Source organism: Lepidochelys olivacea (assembly GCF_965140295.1).
Source record: "Lepidochelys olivacea isolate rLepOli2 genome assembly, chromosome: 5".
Taxonomy (NCBI): Eukaryota; Metazoa; Chordata; order Testudines; family Cheloniidae; genus Lepidochelys; species Lepidochelys olivacea.
Genome location: NC_140415.1, coordinates 36,102,403 through 36,124,241, shown reverse-complemented (window position 1 = coordinate 36,124,241; position 21,839 = coordinate 36,102,403). Strand labels below are relative to the sequence as shown.

Below are 21,839 nucleotides of genomic sequence, written 5' to 3'. Positions count from 1 at the left end.
ACAATGGATCGTGTGACGTGGTCTGGATGAAAGCTGGAGGCATGTAGATAGGAATAGCAGTCAGTAGGTTTCCGGTATAGGGTGGTGTTTATGTGACCATCGCTTATTAACACCGTAGTGTCCAGGAAGTGGATCTCTGGTGTGGACTGGTCCAGGCTGAGGTTGATGGTGGGATGGAAATTGTTGAAATCATGGTGGAATTCCTCAAGGGCTTCTTTTCCATGGGTCCAGATGATGCAGATGTCATCAATGTAGTGCAAGTAGAGTAGGGACATTAGGGGACGAGAGCTGAGGAAGCGTTGTTCTAAGTCAGCCATAAAAATGTTGGCATAGTGTGGGGCCATGTGGGTACCCACAGCAGTGCCGCTGATTTGAAGGTATACATTGTCCCCAAATGTGAAATAGTTATGGGTGAGGACAAAGTCACAAAGTTCAGCCACCAGGTTTGCCGTGACATTATCGGGGATACTGTTCCTGACAGCTTGTAGTCCATCTTTGTGTGGAATGTTGGTGTAGAGGGCTTCTACATACATAGTGGCCAGGATGCTGTTTTCAGGAAGAACCACTAACCCAGGAACCTATCCTTGCAACAAAGCCCGTTGCCAACTGTGTCCACATATCTATTCAGGGGACACCATCATAGGGCCTAATCACATCAGCCACACTATCAGAGGCTCGTTCACCTGCACATCTACCAATGTGATATATGCCATCATGTGCCAGCAATGCCCCTCTGTCATGTACATTGGTCAAACTGGAAAGTCTCTACGTAAAAGAATAAATGTACACAAATCAGACGTCAAGAATTATAACATTCAAAAACCAGTTAGAGAACACTTCAGTCTCTCTGGTCACTCAATTACAGACCTAAAAGTGGAAATACTTCAACAAAAAAACTTCAAAAACAGACTCCAACGAGAGTCTGCTGAATTGGAATTAATTTGTAAACTGGATACAATTAAGTTAGGCTTGAATAGAGACTGGGAGTGGATGGGTCATTATACAAAGTAAAACTATTTCCCCATGTTTATCCCCACCCCCACTGTTCCTCAGACGTTCTTGTCAACTGCTGGAAATGTCCCACCTTGATTATCACTACAAAAGGTTCTTTTTCCTTTTACTTTTATATTGCTGTTTGTCTATTGAGACTGTAGCTCCCCAGGGCATGACTACTGGAAGGGACTCAGATACTACCGTGATGAAGGCAATAAAAGAATCTCTGCAGAACAGAATAGACTGTGTTCTTATGTGTACATACAATGCCTAGTGCATAGGGAGCGCTACTGCAATATAAATAAGCCTGATCTTATTCAAAGGAAATAATGTCCAAATTCCCTATATGAATACATTGGCAGTCAAGTAAAGAAAGCAATATAAATAAGTCAAAGCTTTGACATCAAAATACCACAACAAGATTTCTTCATGCAAACCAGTGCTCCAGAGCTGAACACCTTCAACTGTTAGAGAACTTCAGAACTGGCCTGGAATTTTGTGGTGTATTCTCTCTCTCAAACTGTTTGTCGCTTAACAACCCTGAATTTTAGGCAGTTTGGATTCAGACTCAAATTTGAACACTGGAGTTTCTGAATGTTTGACAAGTGTTATTACATCTACAGTAGGTTCTTCACAATGAAGCAATGTTTGCAACTATTAAATAATAAAACTACATTATGTTAAGAATGCAAAGGAAGCAATCAAGTTAGGAAACACCCGTGTTAAGGTTGCCCTACACAGTCTTAACTCTGCCCTGTGGGTGAATATAATGATCAAGTCTTTGCACCAGATTCTCTGGTGTGATCCAGCTCCTTTTCACCACTTAGTGCAAAGGAGCTGGATTCTGGCTATAAATAGCCAGCACAGAATCTTCTTTTGAAGGAGAAAACTCTGATGGGAATCTGGGCATGATGAGGATATAGAGAAATCAAGGTCAGGTGGAGCAGAGCTATTCCTCACTGATCCACCACTAATGTGAGTTTCTCTAGACTTCTCTGACTCATAGGCACTGGCTCCGTGGCCACTCTAGGGCTCAAGCACCCATGGTAAAAAATAGTGGGTGCTCAGCACCCAGGAGTCGGACATTGAGTGTGCAATGTGGTGAGCTCTGTGCTGCTACCAACTTCCATCCTTGGGGCAGGGAGTCTGTTTATAAACAGAGGCAGGGTGATTAAGATATCGAAAGGTTTGTCATTAAATTAAGAATCATTAGATGATCCTGAAAGCATTTCCAGGCACTCCAGTTAAAAGATAGGAAACAAAGGGTAGGAATAAATGGTCCATTTTCAGAATGGAGAGAAGTCAATAGCGGTGTCCAATGAGGGGCTTGTACAGTGACCAGTGCTTTTCAACATATTCATAAATGATCTGGAAAAAGGGGGTTAACAGTAAGGTGGCAAAGTTTGCAGATGATACAAAATTACTCAAGATAGTTAAATCCAAAACAGACTGCAAAAAGTTACAACCAGATCTCACAAAACAGGGTGACTTGGCAACAAAATGACAGATAAAATTCAATGTTAAATGCAAAGAAATGCATATGGCAAAATATAATCCCAACTATATATTCAAAATGATGGGGCCTAAATTAGCTGTTACCCATCAAAAAAGAGATCTTGGAGTCACTTGCAGTACTCTGGAAGTACGATGCTTCCAAAGTACTGCAAATGTATAAGAATCCTTCTCATTGTGTCCGTATCATCCTGAACTCATGCTCCAGCTTCAGAAGACGTAAAAATTATCTCCAGTCATCAATGGGATAGATGCAACTGAATAATGTAGCTGTCCTTAACGTGCATCAAGATAATACCAGAGAACCAGATGTAAATAAGATTGCTGACAGTTTCATCCAGAAGGCTACAAAGAGACATAATGTCTTTAAACTGGGATGTTAGTGAAGACAGCTTGTAGGTGATTGCAATGGTTTTAATATACTGTAATGCATGATAATGTAATTATGTAGTTCATAGCAATTTAATCATTATTAAAATAGTAAAGATATCAATGATAAACATTCAATAACTAGAATATGAAAGAAGTGTATAAATATGCTGAAAATAGCCTTCCCCCAAAACTGACAGAGTACCCCCCTCAAACATACACACCTCTTCAAAAGCAGCCACCAGCAAAAACAAAAGTCAGCGCCTATGTTCTGACTCATACCAGAACTGGGCTGATGGAGAATCAGGGAACTAGATTTGGCTTTCTGACAGCTTTCCCCAATCCCCTGTGTCAGCACTGCTCAGCTTTTTTTATTGAGTCAGGACCCCTAACTCATTCATTTTACAGGTTAGATGGTGTTCAGTGAACTTATTTTTGCCCTTACTGTTCACTAAGCAGGGTCCTGCATCATCCACAACTTTCTGTCCTTTGCTGGCCCAAATGTGTTCTCATGAGGCCAAAGTAAATTCAGAGTAAATCCATTTTATCATACTTACACAATGGTAATTGCAACTAGACATTGACCCAGTGTAATGCAAAGATCTGAAGGGCTTCTGTCTCATACACTGCACAGAATCCAGCCTGCACACTGAAGAAGGCAGCCAGGCACAGGTCCTGCAGAAAAATATATAACACAGGCCATAGAATTTCCACAACATAATTCCTAGGGTATATCGTTTAGAAAAAAACATCCACTCTTAGTTTAAATATTGTCAGTGATGAGAGATTCTCCATGACCCTTGGTAAGCTATTCCAGTTACTCTCACTGTGTGACAGGTCATGCATGCCCCGCATGGGACTACAGGGGTTAATTCCTATCTTTGGGCCGAGCAGGCCATGCCCCCTTGACCCTGCTGGGTATGCTCTGGCTGGAGGCCAGGTATAAAAGGGAGCAGCCTAGTTCATTTGGGGCTGACCACTGGAGAGGAAGGAGGTGTGATGTAGACTCCTGCTGAAGGATCATTGACACTCCATGACACAGAAGGCAGTCAGATGGCAGTGACTCACAACCCCCAGGCTCTCGGTGCCACAGAGGGAGAAGAGCCTGGGGGAACCATGAGACCACAAGCTGCAGAGAAGTGGATAGGAAGTAACCTAGGGAGGTTTTGCAGGGTGGTGGTTGGAGATCCGGAGACTGTCTCGGTGTGTTTTGGCCGGATCCCCACTGAGCTGGTGGCGGGTAACCCCACCACCGACAGGGCCCTGGCTTGGCACCCCCTATTCTGGCTGCCACCCACCCTGAGGTGGCAGCCTGCCTCACCAGCCCTATGGACTCTGGCCGCTAGGCCGCACAGCCCTGGTTGCGAGGGCCGCCCTATGGACTCTGGCCGCTAGGCCGCACAGCCCTGGTTGCGAGGGCCGCCCTATTGACTCTGGCCACTAGGCCGCACAGCCCTGGTTGGGAGGGCCGCCCTACGGACTCTGGTCTCAAGGCCACACAGCTCTGATTGCAAGGGCTGCCCTATGGACTCTGGCCACTGGGCTGCACAGCCCTGATAGAGAGGGCAGATAGAGTGACTTTGGCTGTTAGGCCACATTACTCTGAGACCAGATGGGTCACACAGACCGCATCCCCAAAATGGACAGGGCATGTATGACCCATGACAAACTGTTAAAAAATATTTGCCTTATTTCCAGTCTGAATTGTCTAGCTTCAACTTCCAGCCATGTTATACCTTTCTCTTCTAGAGAATATTTATTAAATATTTGTTCCCCATGGAAATACTTACAGACTATAATCAAGTCACTCATTCTCTTTGTTAATTAAATAGATTGAGCTCCTTAAACCTTTTAGTAATAGACTTGTTTTCTAATCCTATACACATGCTCAGGCCTCTTCTCTGAACCCTCTCAAATTTATTAATATCCTTCTTGAATTGTGGATGCCAGAACTAAACACAGTATTCCAGCAATGGTTGTACCTGTGCCAAATACAGAGGTAAAATAACCTCTCTGCTCCTACTTGAGATTCCCCTTGTTTATGCATCCCAAGATGGCATTAGCCTTTTTGGCCACAGAATCACACTGGGAGCTCATGGTTAGCCCCCACAACCTCCAAACCTTTTACGGAGTCTCTGCTTCCCAGGATAGAGTCCCACATCCTGTAAGTAGGGCCTACCTTCTTTGTACCTAAATGTATACCTTTATATTTAGCCATATTAAAATGCATAGTTTGCTTGCGGCCATCTTACCAAGTCAACCAGAACACTCTGTGTGAGTGACTTGTCCTCTTCATTATTTACTATACCCCCAATTTTTGTCAGTGATGATTTTGTGTTTTCTTCCAAGCCATTAATAAAAAGGTTAAATAATGTAAGACCAAGAACAAATCCCAGCGGGATTTCACTAGAAACACTGTTCAATGATGATTCCCTGTTTACAATTTTGAGACCTTTCCAGATTTTAATCTATTTAATATGCGCCATGTTAATTTTATATCTAGCTAGGTTTTTTAATCAAAATGTTGTGTAGTATCAAGTCAAATGTCTTACAGAAGTCTAAATACGTTATATCAAAACGTTTACCTCGTAATCTCTTCAAAGAAGGTGTCAAGTTAGTTTGTTGGGATCTATTTTCCATAGTCCTTGTTTATTAGCACTAATTATATTACCCTCATTTAAATTCTTTATTAATCGAGTCCCATATCAGCCTCTCCATTATCTAGCCCAGAATTGATGTCAGACTAACCAGCCTACAGCTGGACTCCCTCTCCTTTGGCTTGGACATAGGACTAGGAGAGTAAGTATAAAATGTGTATATTACAAGTTGCATTGTAATATCTCATTAAAACACTGCTAAAACACACCAAACATGTCTACATTAAAAAGGCTTTCTATTTCAACTGACCGTAGTTACTGAGAACGGTTACATTGAACTTTTAAACCTTATCTATTAAATACAGCAAAAAACGTCATTCCCTTTTATTTATGTTCTCCATGCTATTCAAAACTCACTCAGTTAAATAGGTGGGTGGCTGATTAATTAATAAACGACAGAATGTATGCCTACTACAATATTTATATAATAGTCAATTAAGACAGCATTGTCTGTGAACATAGCATATGCCGTTTGGCTTCTAAAATGAGTACATCAGAAGCATCCAAATTGCACTGGCAGTTTTGCACATGCTCTGTTTGCCATAGTGAATCCTCATTCACCCATTGAGATTTCTGTTTGTTTAAAGCCAGCATTCTCATTGCTGATGCTGGGTGATCTGCAGTGTCTTTCTCAGGCCTGATCATAGACAGTTTGCCCCTCTTAAGCTAGTGTTTTTTCAAGACCTAGAAGCTCAATTAGGCCATTTCTGGAGAAGTCTTTTTAATAGGGTCTTTAATTAACAGAATATACCATTCTCACTATGTGAGCGACCGTGTCTTTGCCTTGACAACAACCTGCAGCCGTAAAGTGAATTTAATTCTCAAACAAGAAGATTGGCGACAGCTATCATTGCATATATTGTTTACTGTAATATATGGGATTCTTCCCTGGAAACCACGGAGATGGTATTTGCCTGGTCTAACAGTCAATAATGAGAGAGACCACAATGGATTTTAGTACCTCATCGGTGTTTGATCAGCACAAAGGTAAGTCAATTGCTACTAAAATCCCAGCATCCCTGTTGAAATTGTATGGTTTTGGCTGGTAAATCAATGCCTCATATTTTATGGTGGAGGTCTGGTCTAATATGAATGTCTTATATGTTTATCGTATGTTGTTTCTCTGTGTTTATACAAAAGGGACCTTCTTCCATTAGTGTTAAGGACAGATATTTCTGCCTACTAGTATTGCTTTAAAAATAAAGCAATGATTTCATCAGGAAGAATGACAGCAGTTTTTTAAGGTCAGCTATGAGAGTTGTGTATACAACGGTTGTTACATTAAACTAGAACCAGTTAAAAATGTGGTGTTTGACTTGTACAAAACTAAGTGCCCATTTTCCTAATTAAATTCACCTATTTTGGAATTACAAGATGTAAATAATGAAAGAAATACACACTAATAAGTGATCTTAATTCAGGAACTCTTTAGATGTACTGCACAAATATTACTATGTCTGAACATAAGATATCTAAAATAAGCCCTAGGGCAATGATAAATTTTCTACCCGAATAGGTTGCTATGGAAATATAGATGGATCTTAGTTATCTATTTTGTAGTTAGATTATTTGAATTTTATTTGTTGGGGTGGGGGCTATGCTATATCTAATATAATTTACATCCTTTCTTGCCTAATTCACTAAAGTTCTGTATTCTTTATATTCCCCTTTTTTCACAAAGCAGGAAATTTTCATTGTATAAACAACTATGTTGCATCAAATCTCCGTCTATTTACAAAGCCCCAAAATGACTTATGTGCAATCTTCCCAATCACCAGTATGCATCTGCAAGGTGTACATGCTGATAAAGCAGAGTTGGCCCCAAAACAAAAGGTTCTGGCTTGCTGCGTATGTGAAAAGGCTAACATCAAAATTCTTCCAAATGCAAGCAGTGCACCAAGAATACTGCTTGTTTAGTCTCTTTAACACATCAGCATCCCATTCTGCTGTTTGTGAATAAATTGATATAAATCAGATATATATGCATCAAATTGCAATGGGAATCAGTGACTGTGCAAAACACAGTTTTGTCACGGTCATTTTCTGGATCCATTTTGATTTGCGTTTTTCTCTTAAAGTCTTCTATAGGATTAGAGCATAAGAACGGCCATACTGGGTCAGACCAAAGGTCCATCTAGCCCACTATCCTGTATTCTGACAGTGGCCAATGCCAGGTGCTCCAGAGGGAATGAACAGGTAATCATCAAGTGATCCTTTTCATAGAATATCATAGAATCATAGAATATCAGGGTTGGAAGGGACCTCAGGAGGTCATCTAGTCCAACCCCCTGCTCAAACCAGGACCAATCCCCAACTAAATCATCCCAGCCAGGGCTTCCTCAAGTCTGGCCTTAACAATATCTAAGGAAGGAGATTCCACCACCTCCCTAGGTAACGCATTCCAGTGTTTCACCACCCTCCTAGTGAAAAAGTTTTTCCTAATATCCAACCTAAACCTCCCCCACTGCAACTTGAGACCATTACTCCTTGTTCTGTCATCAGCTACTACTGAGAACAGTCTAGATCCATCCCCTTTGAAACCCCCTTTCACGTAGTTGAAAGCAGCTATCAAATCCCCCCTCAATCTTCTCTTCTGCAGACTAAACAATCCCAGTTCCCTCAGCCTCTCCTCATAAGTCATGTGTTCCAGTCCCCTAATCATTTTTGTTGCCCTCCACTGGACTCTTTCCAATTTTTCCACATCCTTCTTGTAGTGTGGGGCCCAAAACTGGACACAGTACTCCAGATGAGGCCTCACCAATGTTGAATAGAGGAGAACGATCACATCCCTCAATCTGCTGGCAATGCCCCTACGTATACATCCCAAAATGCCATTGGCCTTCTTGGCAACAAGGGCACACTGTTGACTCATATCCAGCTTCTCGTCCACTGTCACCCCTAGGTCCTTTTCTGCAGAACTGCTGCTGAGCCATTCGGTCCCTAGTCTGTAGCAGTGCATGGGATTCTTCTGTCCTAAGTGCAGGACTCTGCACTTGTCCTTGTTGAACCTCATCAGATTTCTTTTGGCCCAATCCTCTCATTTGTCTAGGTCCCTCTGTATCCTATCCCTACCCTCTAGCATATCTACCACTCCTCCCAGTTTAGTGTCATCTGCAAACTTGCTGAGGATGCAATCCACACCATCCTCCAGATCATTAAAGAAGATATTGAACAAAACCGGCCCCAGGACCGACCCTTGGGGCATTCCACTTGATACCGGATGTCAACTAGACATGGAGCCATTGATCACTACCTGTTGAGCCCGACAAGCTAGCCAACTTTCTATCCACCTTGTAGTGCATCCATCCAGCCCATACTTCTTTAACTTGCTGGCAAGAATACTGTGGGAGACCGTGTCAAAAGCTTTGCTAAAGTTTGTCGCTTTTCCTGTCACTCATTCCCAGCTTCTGGCAAACAGAGGCTAGGAACACCATCCCTGCCCATCCTGACTAATAGCCAATGATAGACCTATCCTCCATGAATTTATCTGGTTCTTTTTTGAACCCTGTTATAGTCTTGGCCTTCACAACATCCTCTGGCAAAGAGTTCCACAGGTTGACTGTGTGTTGTGTTAGGAAATATTTCATTTTGTTTGTTTTAAACCTGTTGCCCATTAATTTCATTTGGTGACCCCTAGTTCTTTCTTTATGTACTTTCTCCACTCCAGTCATGATTTTATAGACCACAATCATATCCCCCACTTAGTCATCTCTTTTCCAAGCTGAAAAGTCCCAGTTTTATTAATCTCTCCTCATACAGAAGTTGTTTCATTCCCCTAATAATTTTTGTTGCCCTTTTCTGAACCTTTTCCAATTCCAATATATCTTTTTGAGATGGGGCAACCACATCTGAACGTAGAATTCAAGATGTGGGCATACCACGGATTTATATAGAGGCAATATGATATTTTCTGTCTTATTATCTATTCCTTTCTTAATGATTCCCAACGTCCTGTTCGTTTTTTTGACTATGACTGCACATTGAGTGGATGTTTTCAGAGAACTGTCAACAATGACTCCAAGATCTCTTTCTTGAGTTGTAACAGCTAATTTAGACCCCATCATTTTATAGGTATAGTTGGGATTGTTTTCCCAGGTATATTACTTTGCATTTATCAACACTGAATTTCATCTGCCATTTTGTTGCCCAGTCACCTAGTTTTGAGAGCTCTTTTGTAGCTTTTTGCAGTCTGCCTGGGACTTAACTAGCTTGAGCAGTTTTGAATCAAAACAGAGATAGAAAAAAACCCATTACTTCATTGTGCTGGCTCTTGCATTTGGTGGGATTCACTCTTCCCACGTAAACATTCTTGCCAAACTTCGTTATTGGTCATTCTGTAGGCCTGGCTTGACATGAATAATTGGCCATGGGTATAGCCTTATTTTTTGGGAGACAGGATTAGGGAAGTAGATAAATCAGGAGGCTGTACACAGAATATCTGTAGTAGCTAAGATAAGAGGGAACATCATTTACAATGAACAAGATAACAATGGATAAAATAAGCCTGGCATATAAATGAGGTAAAAGTAAATTGTGCATGGACAGAGCGTGCTGCACAGGGACTGGTTCCTACAAAGTAAACAAGCCAGTCCCAAAATGTGTAATGCAAGGTATAGTAAATGCAGTGTAATACGTAAGCGTGGAAGAAGTTTGTTTTGTAACTTTGGAAGTGCGGTATGCCCTGTACTTGCCCCCTACACTTCAGCCTGATTAACTCAAGTGTAGTTTGATTGTATGCTAATAAAGAAACCTCAGTGATTAGGTCTGGGAGCCTACTGAGTGCATAAGTTTTCAGAATTCACCCCAACAGACTCCTGAGTGGAAAAGGTCTCAGAGGCTACCCCAGCGTACTGGTGCCATGACTCAGTGTGACATTCTGTACCTTAATTGTTATCTTACATATAAAGCGCATCTTGTAAGGTATCAAGGGAAAGGTTATGATCTGCTGAAAGTCATTTCTCTATCCATATATGTATATCATTAATGCATATGAAGTTATGAGAATTGTGTTGTATGGTTGTCACTAAAACATGCTGTATGTTGGGGAAGAATCAGCCACATATTAGCTCCCCAGAGACAACAGCAAGGAAAGTAACCAACACCCAGGCGGGATGTCAATGAGCCCATCAACAACCATTGTCCAACAAGGGAGCTACAATGCAATGACTCACCTGCATGAGGCCACACCAGAGGAATTGCTCAGCCTTGACTGGAGACTCAGCAATGCCCACCCAGACATGCCTGGACTTGTGTTTTCCAAGCACGTGGATTGATGGTATAAAACTGAACACAGGGGGCCCAGGCTGGGCCTTTCTCCTTCACCCACCTACGCGGCAAGCAACAAGGAGACTCTGAAGACTCCAACTGAGGGGACTGCCCCAGATTTCAAGGGTGAAATCTGTGTACTATGAACTGCAGTACCCAGTGGGGTGAGAAAAACTGCTTAATCTAGCTGTTGCCAACTCTAATAGGGATGAGAGTTTAGACTGCATGCTTATATTTTATTTTGGTAACCAGCTCTGACTTTTTGCCTATCACTTATAATCTATCTTTTGTAGCCAAGAAGCTTCTTTTACTGTTTATCTTTACCAGTGAGTCTGTATGAAGTGTGTGGCAAAACTGCCCACATTTGCAAAGGCTGGTATATATGCACTTTCCATTGAAGTAGTAGTGAACCAGTGAATAAAATTCCATTGCTCGTCTTGGGGGGAGGGGGAGGATTTGGCTGGTGCCTTTCCCTGTGTGATTCCCGAGTGGCTCTGGGATCATTCATGCAAACTAGCTGGGTGTGGGGTCTCTACATGCGGTTGTGCTGAGTGATAACACCTGGAGGGGTTTGCTGCTGGTCATTAGCAAGGCATTGTGAGAGACAGCCCAGGCTGGAGAGAGTTAAGGGGTCACAGAGGTCCCATGGTCCCAGGCTGCACCCTGGAGATCCCATCACACTCAGATGCTGTAGTCTGGAGCAGGTAACATATACACCTCACAGCCTAGCATTAAAGGAATGGCACTGGAAGGGTTTAAATATGAACAAGTGGGTACCATGCTGGAGAAGTGGGCTAAATCTAAGGGTGGACCCTCTGGGCTCCTCAGTGAAGTATTAGGGGGAGTTTGGGACCAGGTGAAAAAGGAACTCCAGAGAGTGTTATGGGGATGGGGGGACTGCTTAGAAGAGCACAGCAGAGATCCTTTGAATGCCACTGAAATTTCCAATATGGATTAACTGCTTCTGAATATACTAGGGGGGTGTAACTTGGATACAGTTGTGTAAAAAAGTAACTACAAGCAAAAACAAGGGGTGGGAAGGGAATACCTAGTAAGTTTTAAAAAGAAATACCGCCTGTCACAAATTTCAGCGTCGCAATCAGCTTACTAAAGCTTCAGCTAGCTGAGCCACAGAATTAAAACAAGGGCTTTAGAGACAGCAGTAAAACAAAACAGTGCAGTTATCAGGGCGCAAGCCAAAAAGTTCTCACTTCTTGTTTTTTTTTTAAAAAAAAAAAAACTTGTTCAAAGCTTAAATATAAAAATTTGCCGTTTAAAAAAGTAAAAAAATTAAATGGTCTTTGCTTACAATTTGCAATTTACAAAAGGAAAATGTCAGGTGTGTAAAACCATTTTAAAAAAGAAGAAAGTTCAAAGGTTCAGCTGACAAGGCTAAGCCAAGCAAAATTAAAAGATTTATTTGGTCTCTCTTACTAAATTGTTTACAATGTAGCAAGCCACCACAGAATTTAACAAAACATCTCTTTAATAGGTGTGCTAATAATAACACCACATGTAGTATGTGGGCAATACAGCTATATCAGCAGTTCTCAGCCTGTGGGCCACGTGTGCTTTTAAAAAAAAAAAAAAAAAGATTTGCTGGTCTGGCAGGGGAGGGGCTGCCTGAGGGAGGGGAGAGAAAATGGCAGCCTGCAGAAGTGCTGCTCCCAGCAGGGGGCTGGTGAGTACTTTAGGGGGCAGGAGAGAGTGGGTCTGTGGGTAGATTGGGCGGGGGGGCCACGCTGGGATTTAGAGTTTTGCTGGGGTACTGCAGCACTCCCAGGTTTTAGGTAGGGTTCAGCTCCAGGGGTCGGTTCCAGCTACCCAGCCCCTTGTTGGGGGTGGGAGGTTCAGGTCCAGCTGCGGGCCCCCGGGTCCTGGGATCTGGCTGCTTGGCCCTGAGCTGCGGGGTCCTGGTCCAGCTGCTAGCTGTCCCGGTCACGCTGCCTGGCCCTGCGTGGCGGGGTTCGGGGCTCTAGCTGCCCGGCCCCATGCAGCAGGGTTCCAGGGTCAGGCCCCGGCTGTTGGTCAGCCGGTCCGGCCACAAGGCAGTTCCGTGTATGGCTGCCTGGCCCTGCACTGTAGGGTCTAGGTCCAGTCCCTCTGTCCAGCTCCACACCTCAGGGTCCCAGAGTCTGGCTTCTTGCTACCTGGCCCTGCACCACAGGGTCCCGGACTCCAGCTGCCTGGCCCCGTGCTTCAGGGTCCAGATCCAGCCCTGCACAAGGGAGGGGTGTCCCGCATTCCGGCCACCCAGCTCCATGTCGGGGTCTGGTGTCTGGCCCTGCTGCAGGGCCCGGTCCCACGCGGTGGTCTGGGTCTCTGCTGCCCAACCCAGCACCCAGAGCTCTGCTCCTGGCCCCACTCTGGGTGGTGGCACTAGGCATAAGGGATTGTGGAGGGATTGTGTGTGGGGAGTGCAGTGGTTCTCAGCCTGAGGCCCACAATGATAAACAGGCTGAGAGCCACTGTGCTATACAAAGTAAAAGCAGCCTTAAAATATAAGGAGCAAGAAAACATGTGCTCTTTTAACCCGACAGAAAAGCTAAAAATTTGGCACAAGAGGTGACACGAGTTGGTGCAGGATAAGAAAATTAACAAGGGGCCAATACCATGAAGTTAAATGTGAAATCACTGTAACACGTACAATGTGGAAGAAAGAACACCTTGATTATCACTACAAAAGGTTCCCCCCCACCACTCTCCTGCAGGTAATAGCTTACCTTACCTGATCACTCTTGTTACAGTGTGTATGGTAACACCCATTGTTTCATGTTCTCTGTGTATATAAATCTCCGCACTGTATTTTCCACTGAATGCATCCAATGAAGTGAGCTGTAGCTCACGAAAGCTTATGCTCAAATAAATTTGTTAGTCTCTAAGGTGCCACAAGTCCTCCTTTTCTTTTTGTGGATACAGACGAACACAGCTGCTACTCTGAAATGTGGAAGAAGTTTGTTTTCCCTTCTCAAATACTGTTGTAAGACAATGCAAGGTCTGGAAAGTCCCAGGTTTGTACTGCTATTTGCAGCTGGAGGACACTTGCATGTGCAGGTGTAATGTCTTACAAACAGAGTTGCTGGCATGTGGATTCACTCTAGGAGAACAGTCTCCAAATTTCACCGTACAGTTGAGATGCTGGAAGGCTGATAAAGTAAAAACTGCCTATGCTGGTGATAAGTTTTATGTGGTGGCTAAAGAGGACCACTTCCAGTATAGACCCAGGGAATGCTATTTTAATTGGCCTATGTTCTGTTTCACACCCAAATCTCTTGTGGTAATAAATGGAAAGATTTTTTTTATATATTTTGTACTGGTTTTTTACTGAAAGCAAATTACAGAAGGATGCTTTAAAAGCAGGGAATCTTATAATGTGGGATTACACCCTGTTGGACTATACTGGAGGAGGTGAGCTTGCACTGCCTGGTTTGTACTTTGAGACCAGTATCAATGGTGGTTCAAATGATTACAGCTACCGGTCTCGGGAATCTGTCACTGGGTAGTGAACTTAAAAAAGAAAGCCCAGAAAGACAGGAATGTAATGCAAATGAAACAAATGCTAATATAAAAAGAAAAAGAAAAGCAGTGGAATATAGGCCTGGCTCGACATAAGTAATTGGGCATGGCTGGGGCTTCATTTCTTGGGGGAGATGATTAGGGAGGTAAATAAATCGGCGGGCTGGAAACAGAATGTTGGTACTAGCTAAAATAAGGGGAACACCTAGGGAACCACTAATAATGAATAAGACAAACCTGGAATGTAAAATGAGATAAAGAGTAAGGCGTGCATGTGACGGTTTGGACCCCCTGTCTGGGTGTCCACCTGATGTGCTGGGATTCCACTGAGCCCACGCATTCCACCAGCCTGGGCTTCCTCCCCGTGTCCTTGCTGTGCGAGACCCTCAAGCCTTCCCTGGCACATGCATAGCAGACAGACTGAAATCAGCTCTGTGTGGGAGGATTCAGCTCGGGCATTTAACCAGCACTCACATGCACACCTCCTTTGGGGTGTAAACCCAAAATAATAATGTCTTACACTGTATAGAAAGATCTGTACCATGCATGCTGATAAAAATTTGCCCCTCCCTCAATGTGGAGGAAGATATGCACAGCTTTTTGTCATCCGGTCCTCCCAGATATGAATTGTACAAACTGGGTATTTGAATAAACAAAAACAAGTTTATTAACTACAAAAGGTAAATTTTAAGTGATTATAAGGGATAGCAAACAAAACAAAACACGCAACCTAAGCTTAATTCACTAAAGAAACAGGTTACAAATAGTAATTTCTCACCCTAAATGTTGTTTTAGGCAGGTTGCAGAGTTTCTGCAGCTTAGAGTTCCAGTTATTTCTCTTCACAGGCTAGACCCCTGTCTCAGCCTGGACTCAGCCCTTGCCTTTCCCCAGCTTCATTCCTTTGTTTCTTCAGGTACTTTCAGCAGTTTTCCTTCTTGGGTGGGGAGGTAATGGAGAAGAGCCCTGATTGACTTATTTCCCAGCCTTAAGTAGAATTTACATAAGGCGGGAATCCTTTGTCTCCAGTGGAAAAATACCAGCAGTGTCCAAGGTGGTACGCTGTACTAGGTGACATTATCACATGACCTTACAGTGTTAAAGCCACTATGAGACAAGGTTTATTTGTAACAACCACAAGAAGGAACTCCATGAAGACGAGAGATCAGCATCTTCATAAACCTATTGTCTATCCTAATGGGTCATCCAGGCTGATTGCATACTGTCTGGCGGTCATTTCCCAGGTGTAACCACAGTTGTAATTGTTACATAGTTAATATTCCTAACTTCAGATACAGAAATGATACATGTATACAAATAGGATAATCATATTCAGTAAAACATAACCTTTCCAATGATAACTTACATGACCTATCTTGCATAAAACATATCTTAGTTATGTCATATTTATATCATAACAATATTTCTATGAAGAATGTGGGATGTAGTGACACAGAGCATGGACAGAGCATTCGGTACAGGGATTGGGTCCTACAAAATAACCAAGCCAGTCCCAAAAGATGTGAGGCAATGTAATGTATAAATGTACATAAAGGAAGAGGTTTGCTGTGTAACTTTGGATGTCTGGTACACCCTATATGCACCTCCTATACCTGAGCCTGACCAGTTCAAATGTAGTTTGATTGTTTGCCAATAAAGAAACCTCAGAGATGAGTTTGGAATTGAGCTGAGTTCTTGGGAACCAAGTGGACAAGGTCTCAGAGGCTACCCCAACACACTGATAACACACCTAGGTACTCCACATGTCAAGAAACCAGCCAGTGTCAGTATCCAAAGCTGAATTCGAACACAAGTGGTTAACCATGGAGTCGCAACCTACTAAGATTGTGTAAACATCCATTATACAAGGGTCCATGCAACTTGCCTTGAACGCACAGCCCATTGTTTAAGGAATTAACACCAGACAGCCACACCAATGCTAGTGTAATGGCACCCTTCGCTCCCTGCAGCATGTCATTGTGGGACACCACTCCCTTTCACAGGGATAAGCCTGGTCTGTGATAGAAAATTAGGTCGGTTTAACTACATTGCTCAGGAGTGTGAAAAATCCACACCCCGGAGCAGCACTGTTAAGCCGACCCAAGTCCCTGTGTAGACAGAACTGGGCTGATGGAAGAATTATTCTGTTGACCTAGCTACTGCCTGTCAGGGAGGTGAGTTCCCTACGCTGACGGGAGAACCCCTCACATCAGCATAGGTAGCATCTACACTAAAGTACTACAGCTTCAGTCATTGTATCACTGTAGCTTTTTAAGTGTAGATAAGCCCTTAGTGGCATATCCAGTAAGCTACAGTCTTGAAGGCAAGAGCAGTAGATACTCAGGTTATTCTTTCCATAGCCACTAGTGCCTGGGTTCCTCACAACTTGGGAAGTTTGTTTATTTGAATTTACTATGCCCCCTAGCACCCATGGGCTGGGCTGCCTTTGCCCAGAACCCAGCTCTCCTGTCACAACTGTAGCTCTCCAGGCTCTCTCCTAGCTCCACAAGGGGGTTGCACAGCAGCCTACTCTATAAGCTGCTCTTCTGTTCTCAAGCTTGTTCTATGCTGGTTCATGGCTGTATCAGTCAGCCTTTCGGGGCTGCTTCTCATGGTCCAGTTCTACCTCTGGACAGCTGTCAGGACCTAGCGCTTGATCTACAGCTCTCATAAGAACGGCCATACTGGTCAGACCAAAAAGTTCCATGTAGTCCAGTATCCTGTCTTCTGACAGTGACCAATGCCAGGTGCCCCAGAGCAAATGAACAGAACACGTAATCATCAAGTGATCCATCCTCTGTTTCCCATTCCCAACTTCTGACAAACAGAGGCTAGGGACACCATCCCTGCCCATCCTGGGTAATAGCCATTGATGGACCTATCTTCCATGAATGTATCTAGTTCTTTTTTGAACTAGATACTCAACTGCTATCTCCAGGTTCCTGCTGACAAATACTTCTCTCACACACACTTTCTATTCTTCATCCCATGTCCTCTGTAACATATGCTACCTCCTCTTTCTGGTCACCTGGTACCTGGGATGATTTAGTTGGTGTTGGTCCTGCTTTGAGCAGGGGGTTGGACTAGATGACTTCCTGAGGTCTCTTCCAACCCTAATCGTCTATGATTCTACCCCCTGTTGGCAGTGCCCCCAGGGTGGATGGGTACTAAGCTAGTCCAAGAGCATGCAGAGGAGAGAAGATAAAACACATGGGGCAGGGGAGGGAAGGAAATTGAGGAGGAGCCAGGGATAACACTGAAATAGACTGAGATTTCCAGTTTATTTACCAAGCATGGGAGGGAAAGTGTCCTATTAAAAGTCTGTGAACCACTAGGTTAAGTGTTGTTTAAGCTCCTGCAGTTCCTAAAATGATCTCTGGGTCATCCATGTGGGATGAAGGGGGCACTACCTGGTAACGGGCCAGTGGGGCCATCAACCAAAAAGAACCTGATAGTCTGTTTAAAGTACACTCTGTTAAATTGTATCAAAATGACATATTGTTGCATAAAGAAAAGGAGTACTTGTGGCACCTTAGAGACTAACCAATTTATCTGAGCCTAAGCTTTCGTGAGCTACAGCTCACTTCATCGGATGCATACTGATGTATGTGAGCTGTAGCTCATGAAAGCTTATGCTCAAATAAATTGGTTAGTCTCTAAGGTGCCACAAGTACTCCTTTTCTTTTTGCGAATACAGACTAACACGGCTGTTACTCTGAAACCTGTCATATTGTTGCATGTAACTACTGGTTTAGGCACAAAATATTTGGGCTTTGAAAATCCTGTTGTCTTTCCCTCAGATAGTAATGCTTATTAATATGTATTTGTATTATGGCAGCACCATTAACCAACCAAGATCAGAGTCCCATTGCTCTAGGTACTGTACAAGCGAGTGCGCAGCAGTCCCAAAGAGCTTCTAGTCTAAATAAGAAAAACAGAGACTTGGGAGAGGGGGGGAAAAGACTGAACACAGAAATTGCATAAACAATGTGATGGTGAATAAACATCATGTTTAGGTCCAGGACTTTGGGGGTTTCTCTAATGGAGCAGAGAATCACATATTGCACTCCTGTCTTCTAGGTATAATTCACTTTCAAAATGACAATCCCAAAGAACAACATGTAGTTTCAGGACTCTCTGCAACAAGAATTTTATCTTTATGGATTGAAATTATGTCCCTACTCTGGCACAACCAGTGATGGTTTTGTTGGTGTGTGTCTTTATTTATCTTCATAAAGAAACAATCAATAAAAATACAAAAAAAATTAACGGCTCACAACCTGTATATGTTACCACATTATGTGGTCCCACATTTCACAAGATATCAATAAAATTATGCAACTTGTCAAAGTTGTGAGACCAGTCAATATAAAATCGGAAAATGTTACACAGACATAACATGTTAGGGTGGTGGTAACAATAATACAAGAAAAAGGGGGGGAAAGGAAGGAAAGGAGGGGTTTGGGGGAGAGGTGGCAGGAAGACGGAGGGGGAAAGCGCAGAGGTATTATTTGAGCTATCTTAGCATTCTTTATCCAAATGTATCAAGAGACGAGGTCCAAATTTTTCTGAATCCATACAATTGGTCTCTACATTAATAAGTTGTTCTTTCTTACATTGCTAACTCACAGGTCTGAATAACACAAGAATGTTTTAAATAATCAAAACCATAAAATAAGAGAATTAAGTGATTGCTGAATTCTGTATTCATACACTACATGCTGTTACTTGAGTATTAATAGGCTGTTGCTGGAGGGCCGAATAGAATACTAACATTCATGAAACAGGTTTCAGAGTAGCAGCCGTGTTAGTCTGTAGCCGCAAAAAGAACAGGAGTACTTGTGGCACCTTAGAGACTAACAAATTTATTAAAGCATAAGCTTTCGTGAGCTACAGCTCACTTCATCAGATGCATTCAGTGGAAAATACAGTGAAAATTCATGAAACAGGTTATCACAATACAGCCAGAAAGGAAAGCATGTCCCATTACTTCAAGCATCAAAGGGCTGGGGGAGATGGACGCTTGTTGCTAAGCACTGTTGTTCATGCTGAACTGCTGGGAAGTGAGCCTGATATGACATACTTCACTATCTGCCAGACACTGGTGGTCTTTATGAGGAGACCAACAGAATCTTATTGATGGTGGGGAAAGCAAATAATAAAAATACAGATTTCAGAGTAGTAGCTGTGTTAGTCTGTATCCGCAAAAAGAATTCTTCACAACACTGAACATGTAGCACCTTGATTTTCAACTTTCCTGTTTTGCAATCACTAATAATAATAATTAATAATGTATAAATGTCGTCTTGTCAGTACGATCATATACATTTAGCTCCAGAAATTCTATGTGGATATTAAGAACTAAAGTCTAGTCTAACAAAAAGATCGCATGCACGTATAACACATTCCTTGTAAAACACTACATTAAGATCACATTGTATGTATTTCATATACTTCCTTTGAGACCAAACTTCTAGTATTTAATGTCTTGAAAGAAATTATATCCTTGTGGAACACTACTACATATTTCAGAAATGCTAAACAGAGATGTCAACTTTGAACATTCATCTTTCCTGAACATTAAAGATACACTAGAAGCGTTTTAAAAAAAAACCTAAACACAGATTTGTTATTGTGACAGCATTTTGAACCCATACATCATTTGGCTCTTTGCCCACAATGTTACCTGCAGATCTTTCTGTGGCACTGCTATGTATAGCCACACTACAGGCTTCTCCTTGACCCATATGCACCTTTTCGCTTCCCAGAAGACGAGTGACAGCTTCCATTCAGCAGTGCCAGACAGTAATTTCCCAGATAAAACAGTCTAACAGTCAGCTTAGATGAAACAAATGTAGCATTTATTGGTGTTTTTAACAGCATAGTGAGAAAGCAAATTAAGTTAGGTAAACACACTTGAATGCAGAGGACCTGTTCTGCTGCTGGGATAAATTGGTGTCGTGGAGTCTGTTTACTCCAGCTGAGGATGTGACCCCAATCGTACAATAAAAATCCACAAGTTGGTACTGTAAACAACTTACCAAAGGAGATTAAAAGGGTGATATGTTACCTGACTGCTGTATTAGTCCCCTTTTTGACACAATTTCTCAGTCTGTCAGTATAGTTCAACTTGTTTGTGATGCAAAAGTTTGGCAAGTTGCAATGGAGGTATAGGAGATTAGAGGTATGTCAAAACACACAGATCTTGTTTAAGCCATCCTTTCTGAAATCAAATCAATGGAATTAGCATTAATTAAAATGTGTGTCAAATGATATATTATGGCTTCGGTGCAGTTAGGAATACATAATATACTCATTTAGTCATTCCTGTTATTGGTTAAGGATTCCCCACCTATCCCCATGTCTTGTGCTAGCTTTGGGCTATGTAAATCTTATAAAGAACCCTATGCTACTGACAGCAGTAGAGACAATCTTTTTTGGAGGGGGGAAAAGGGCAGAGAGAGTCACTGAATATTTCTCTGGCTTTCCTGGGGTGGGAAGGAGGTTGCTATGATGTTGCTATGGAGATTGGGAGGGTAAGGTAGGTTATTGTGACTAGGAAGGTTTGTTTGTTTGTTTATGTGGGAAAGTGCACCTGCTGTTACTTAAATATTAATGTTCTATTGATTTCGTTTTATTGCTCTGTGGGAGGGTAAGTGCCTCACATGTTCAAGGACTGGAGAATTTGGCTTCCTTTTCTAGATGGATCACTTCATGTCTCTGCCAAGAGTAGGCCTGCCTACATTGGATAAAGCCTGAGGATTTTTGCATAAAGCTTGCATATGCGAAGTGTATGCAATTTTAAAATCCCAGGTGGGCACCCAGGCTACAAATACCCCAATTTCATTAGTTATCCCCACACAAAAAATTGATCCTGCTCTTTTATTCCATCAGTTTCTTCCCCTTCCCACCCTGTAGGGTTTCCAACCATTTATAACTGTGAAAGACTCCCAGTGACAGCACTCAAGAGGGAATTCCCCATCTAGCTGCAGAATAGTGGTAGCAGCAACATAAGCGTCACCTCTCTGCCCTGCCAATTTGCTTCAAACTTCATACAGCAGATACTCTTCTTGGAGTAAGAGATTAGAACTAATCTCCATGATACAATCAAGTCTTAGCCTCTTTGCCGAGATTACCAGTTGTGATAGTGGTTTGCGTAATGTGGAAACTGTCTATTATTGGACACTGAACTGAAACCACTGCCATTATTTCACATACTGGTAGGCTGCCGAGCATCCATCAAACAGTAATGGCTCTTAGTCACTTCTGATCCCAGCTATCTTGAAAGCTGTGACCTACAGGTCAAAGGCTCAATATCTACTTACCACTCCTGGAGCATTCCTCTTCCACTACTAACTGGATTTTAAAGTAAAATTATCTATTTTTATTTGTAAGTTGTTTAAAATGTGCAATTTAAGAGACTAACTGAAAGGAAAACAGCGTGCTTCAGTCTCAATTTAACAGTAATGGAATGGGAGGGTCTGTATTTTTAGAGGCAGACTTCATGTCAGCTTTCTAAATCTACCAAA

The 21,839-nt window shown here is 42.5% G+C and overlaps 1 protein-coding gene across 3 annotated transcripts in view; it reads left to right on the top strand.

Annotated features, from left to right (window-relative positions):
• Nucleotides 1-21,839, top strand: part of ANKRD55 (ankyrin repeat domain 55) — an 87,282-nt gene that overhangs the window by 14,872 nt on the left and 50,571 nt on the right. For 2 of the 3 annotated variants that reach the window (XM_084628695.1, XM_084628694.1), the window contains exon 1: nucleotides 6,119-6,518. The exons of the other annotated variant lie outside the window; for it this stretch is intronic. In XM_084628695.1, coding sequence (XP_084484821.1) covers nucleotides 6,464-6,518 — 55 coding nt within the window. In that variant the 5' untranslated portion in view covers nucleotides 6,119-6,463. Of the gene's footprint in view, nucleotides 1-6,118; nucleotides 6,519-21,839 lie in introns of those variants that run through there. 3 annotated transcript variants of the gene reach the window in all.